The 5478-nt window shown below is 36.1% G+C and overlaps 1 protein-coding gene across 1 annotated transcript; it reads left to right on the forward strand.

Annotated features, from left to right (window-relative positions):
• The first annotated feature begins 1763 nt into the window (after nucleotides 1-1763).
• LOC132617697 (L-type lectin-domain containing receptor kinase IX.1-like) lies at nucleotides 1764-3962 on the forward strand. Its single transcript, XM_060332762.1, has one exon. The coding sequence runs from the start codon at nucleotides 1764-1766 to the stop codon at nucleotides 3684-3686; it is 1923 nt and encodes a 640-aa protein (XP_060188745.1). The 3' UTR covers nucleotides 3687-3962.
• Nucleotides 3963-5478: the final 1516 nt, after the last annotated feature.

Consider the following 5478-nt stretch of genomic DNA (forward strand, 5'->3'; position numbering starts at 1 on the left):
TAATAAGTTGACATAGTTTAATACATATAAAGCCTGAAAGAATAAATCACAATTTTATGTGTTCATATAAAGTTAATATACAATAATAACTAGGTACACGGTTAAATATTTATAAATATTCAAGTTAAGGGTCAAAAACACACCTCAAGTATCACTTTTTTTTTTAGTTTCCTACATAAACTATCAGGTGTGAGAGTTTCCTACCTAAACTATCACCAACTAGTATGCAAAACACACCTCAGCTATCGGTTGTTCACTTTTCCTACCTAAATTATCACTAACTAGTTTGCAAAACACCTCATTAAAAGTGAACAATTGATAGTTGAAGTGTATTTTGCAAACTAATTGGAGATAGTTTAGGTAAGAAACTCTCACATCTGATAGTCAAGGTCGGAAACACCAAAAAAGGTGATACTTGAGATGTGTTTTTGATCATTATCTTTAAATATTCAGTGAATTCTTTAATACATATATACATTTTGGACAATAGCTATTGGGTTCCAGTAAACCAGTACTATACTCCGTCACTGTGTGATTTTTATATCAACATCAAATTGAGGAAGTCATGCACCAAAAGGAAGTAATCAGATTGAGGAAGTCAATAAAATCGAATTGAATCGTCCAATGAACTCTAGATTTTTCAACACCAATAAATTCTAGCTATCGTGCATAATTATCCGATGAGCAAAATTAAAGTTTAGTGGCTCTGACCACTAGGTCACACCCTCAGGCGCAAAAAAAGAAGAAGTTATTTTCCCATTAGGATATTACAACATGAAGTATGTATCCCCGTCACTAAGAAACAGGCAACACACGATCTGTTTCAAGTCAACTCTAGATAACAAACTCTATTGATTGATTGCTCCATAATATATTCAATTTGTTCCTTACTTCTATCTGCCTTAACACATCAGATGAGAGTTGACTTTCCATAGACAATTAGGCTACCTTCATAAAATTTCCATGATTGTGGGGACACAATTTGGAATTCAGGTAGTTTTCAAGCTTAAAAATGTATTAGGTCACAATCTTACTTTAACTTATTATGTATTTGGTTAGTTGGAGCTTACATTGTTTAAGGTAGAAGGTTGCCGGCTGAGTACTTGTTTTATCTTCAATTCATACATATAATGAAGTTCTTATAATTACAAAAAAATCAAAGTTGGTACTAATCCTTATCATCAAGAAGAAAACTATAGTAGCATTTTAACTACGCGTACGCTCGAAGACTATTGTAAAATTCCTAAAGTGAAAATAATAAGCTCCACTAGTTGTGCTCGCCCTCTTGCTATACCAATCCGCTAAGATTCAGCCATTTGTCATTTCGATTCGTTTTTCCATAGACAATTAGGCTACCTTCATAGAATTTCCATGATTGTGGGGACACAATTTGGAATTCAGGTAGTTTTCAAGCTTAAAAATGTATTAGGTCACAATCTTACTTTAACTTATTATGTATTTGGTTAGTTGGAGCTTACATTGTTTAAGGTAGAAGGTTGCCGGCTGAGTACTTGTTTTATCTTCAATTCATACATATAATGAAGTTCTTATAATTATAAAAAAATCAAAGTTGGTACTAATCCTTATCATCAAGAAGAAAACTATAGTAGCATTTTAACTACGCGTACGCTCGAAGACTATTGTAAAATTCCTAAAGTGAAAATAATAAGCTCCACTAGTTGTGCTTGCCCTCTTGCTATACCAATCCGCTAAGATTCAGCCATTGTCATTTCGATTCGTTTTTCCCCAATAACCTATTACCAATGGTAATTATGTCCTTGAATGTATGTTACATAGCTCTGTTCATTGCCTTCTTGCTGATTCCGTTTGCTTATTCAGTGTCCTTTCAAATATCTCGTTTTGGACCAGATACGACTGACATACTCTATGAAGGGGATGCGGTAGCGTCTGTAGGAAAAATTGAGTTTAACAAAGCAAATTATCTTTGTCGCGTTGCTCATGCCATATATAGAGAGAAAGTGCCACTTTGGGATCCTGATCACTCCACAAAGCTTGCTGATTTCTCCACGCATTTTTCGTTTACTATAGATACCCAAAATCGTTCTTCATATGGTCATGGCATTGCATTCTTCCTTGCTCCGGTTGGTTTTCAGATTCCACCTAACTCGGATGGCGGTTTTCTTGGACTTTTCAATACCACCACCAGCGATTCAGCTCAAAACCAAATCGTTGCTGTTGAGTTTGACTCGTTTTCCAACCCTGAGTGGGACCCTACATTCGAGCACGTTGGCATCAACAAAAATTCAATTGCTTCAACTGTGACAGCTCCTTGGAATGTTAGTTTGCATAGTGGCAACCCTATTGATGCATGGATTACTTACAATTCCACAACAAAAAATCTAAGCGTCTTTTGGAACTATGGAAAAGGCCCCAGTTCTAGCATATCTTATATTATAAACCTCAGAGATGTTCTGCCTCCATGGGTTACAATTGGATTCTCTGCTGCTACAGGTAAAAATGTTGAAAGACATATGCTTCAATCGTGGGAGTTCAGCTCGAGTCTTGATATAAAGGAGTTAGAGGGAAATGGTCGCAAAAAGATTGGACTTATTGCAGGGTTAACAACATTAGGGGGGATTTTGTTTGTGAGCGCGATTTTGGCTTTAGTAGTTTTGAGGAAACGGAGACAAAAGGTGAAGGGAAATCTGGAGGAAATAGGACTAACGTCTTTCAATGACGATCTTGAAAAGGGAGCAGGACCAAGAAAGTTTTCTTACAAAGAGTTGGATACTTCAACCAATCATTTTTCGGAGGGACGAAAGTTAGGGGAAGGAGGATTTGGAGAAGTTTACAAAGGGTACCTCATCGATCTTGACATGGCGGTTGCTGTGAAAAAGATATCAAGAGGGTCTAAGCAAGGGAAAAAGGAATACATAACCGAGGTGAAGGTTATAAGTCGATTAAGGCACAGAAATCTTGTTCAACTAATCGGTTGGTGTCATGACCAAGGTGAGTTCTTACTTGTTTATGAATTCATGCCTAATGGTAGCTTAGATTTTCATTTATTTGGTAAAAAGAATCCTCTTAGTTGGACTACAAGGTACAAGATTTCTCTCGGTTTAGCATCCGCCTTGCTCTATCTACACGAAGAATGGGAACAATGTGTGATCCATAGAGACATTAAATCAAGTAATATAATGCTCGATTCGAGTTTTAATGTTAAGCTTGGTGATTTTGGCTTGGCTAGACTAATGGACCATGAATTAGGTCCACAGACTACAGGGTTGGCTGGAACTTTAGGTTATTTGGCTCCGGAATACATAAAAACAGGCCGAGCAAGTAAAGAGTCGGATGTATATAGCTTCGGAATAGTTGCATTAGAAATTGCAACGGGAAAAAAATCAGTAGAATTAGTGGAGTATGTTTGGGATCTTTATGGAAATGGAAAACTTCTTTCTGTTGTTGATGAGAAATTAAACATGGATTTTGAACAAGAACAAGTAGAACGATTGTTGATAACTGGATTATGGTGTGCTCATCCAGAGAGCAATCTAAGGCCATCGATAAGACAAGCAATTCATGTTCTTAATTTTGAGGCATCGTTGCCTAATATCCCGATGAAGATGCCAGTTCCTGTGTATTATTTACCTAGTACTTGTGGTGATCCAGCAATTAGCTCGGGGGAGCCTACGATGACTTGCACAAGCATGGATGTGGGTCGTTAATTATTTGCAGTTTTATAATATCTGTCTGGAATGAACTTAAATGGAGCGTGTCAACAGTGATTCATATAGCAGAGCCAAATTTGCTTGCGAATGTGGTGTAGTATTAGTTTCTGTTGTAGTAGTATCTTGTATAATCCAGTGGCTTGTAAATCTCGTGAACCTTACAAATTATAAAAGCTTTCGTATAACTTATTGGTGTAAAATTGTGAAAGTTCTTTAAGTTCCAAATGAATATAAGGTGGACAGAATATAAGGCAAATTCAATTCATTGAAAAATCTAAGCATCCCGGGGTGGAGACTACTTTTTCTTTTCTTCTTTTCAAAAAGGAAAACAAATGCAACATATTGATAGAGTTAAGAGTTGATGTAACCTGATAAATAAAATTAGGAAGGGAGATAATGAAAGAATATTCTAAGGACTCCCAGTTCCAAATTTGTAGCTTAGAAAAGTCAGAGTAGTTTAGCGAGTGATGCTTTTGATTGAATCCAAGGAAGTAGTTATGTCCAAAACATCTATAAGCTTGAAGTCTCAATTTTCATTACCAAATAGTACTGCAAGTCAGCTCTAATAAAGGCAGTGGCGGATCCAACAATGAATTTGCGTGGGGCAAAATCTAGTATTTCGGGGTCGAATGCTATAATATATGTGGAAAAAATAAGAACATGCAGAGTTAAATATATATTCGACAACCAACTCTTTTTAACTTAAAAACTCACATCATCAAAATTCTGGATCCGCCCCTATAAAAGATACAAAGATCTAGAGGTTTGGTTATGTTTGGAGATAATTAATCTCAATCACCAGTCCACTTTACCCTATGGAACCTCCGCTTGGATGATGCGATGTTTGGTGGTTGTACAAGAAAAAAATGATCGCCGCATAACTTAATAGTACAATATTTGGTTGGCCTTGTTAAAATCGTTAATGCCAACCAGTGGCGTGTAAGATTTTTCGTAAGTGGTTTCGATATTTATAGAAGATAATACAAAAAATATTAATAGTACATCTGCAAGTATGAGATAGCCTTGACCCATTGGTTAAGTACCGTTTTAAGCTACAAGAGATCAACCGAGTCTCAATGTTAAGGGGTGTCATTAGTTTATCCGCAGTATTAATATATATATATATATATATATATATGTGTGTGTGTGTGTGTGTGTGCGCGCGCGCGCGCGTGTGCGTGTGTAAATTTTTCCGACGAAGCGGTGTGGCTTGACATCCCTTGGGTCAACGTGGTCCGCCCCTGATGCCAACAACCAATAGTCGCATAAGTTATCTGGAAATTCATGTACTCTCGTTGTCCTAATTTCTATGACATTCTTTATTTTTTAGTCAGTCCAAAAAGAATAAAAAAAATTCTATAAGTAATAAACTTTCTTACCAGTCATATACAACCAGACGAATACTTATGGCTTGTTTGAATCCCTTAATATAAGAGAAATTTTCTATATATTGTAGCAGAAAAGGTAACTTTTTTTTTTCTTTTTCAAAAAAGGTGGTTCAAAAATTACTTTAGGTCATATGTTCAAGTTTTTTGAACCCCCCTTATCAAATTCATGGCTCAGCCATTACCCGGCACAAATCCGATTAATCGGGTCAGAGAGTTCTTGGGAGCCATCTGTCATGTCCTTCAAATTGTACTGATCAATTATTTTATACCATGTTCTCATATGGTACATACAACCAAATACAACTCAATATATAGATGAAATATCTGAAGTAATTATATACTAAGTGTACTTAATTGTTTCAACATTAATAATGTATCTTCCCCCTTCTAGTACATGCTTT

Source organism: Lycium barbarum, chromosome 11, assembly GCF_019175385.1.
Source record: "Lycium barbarum isolate Lr01 chromosome 11, ASM1917538v2, whole genome shotgun sequence".
Lineage (NCBI taxonomy): Eukaryota > Viridiplantae > Streptophyta > Magnoliopsida > Solanales > Solanaceae > Lycium > Lycium barbarum.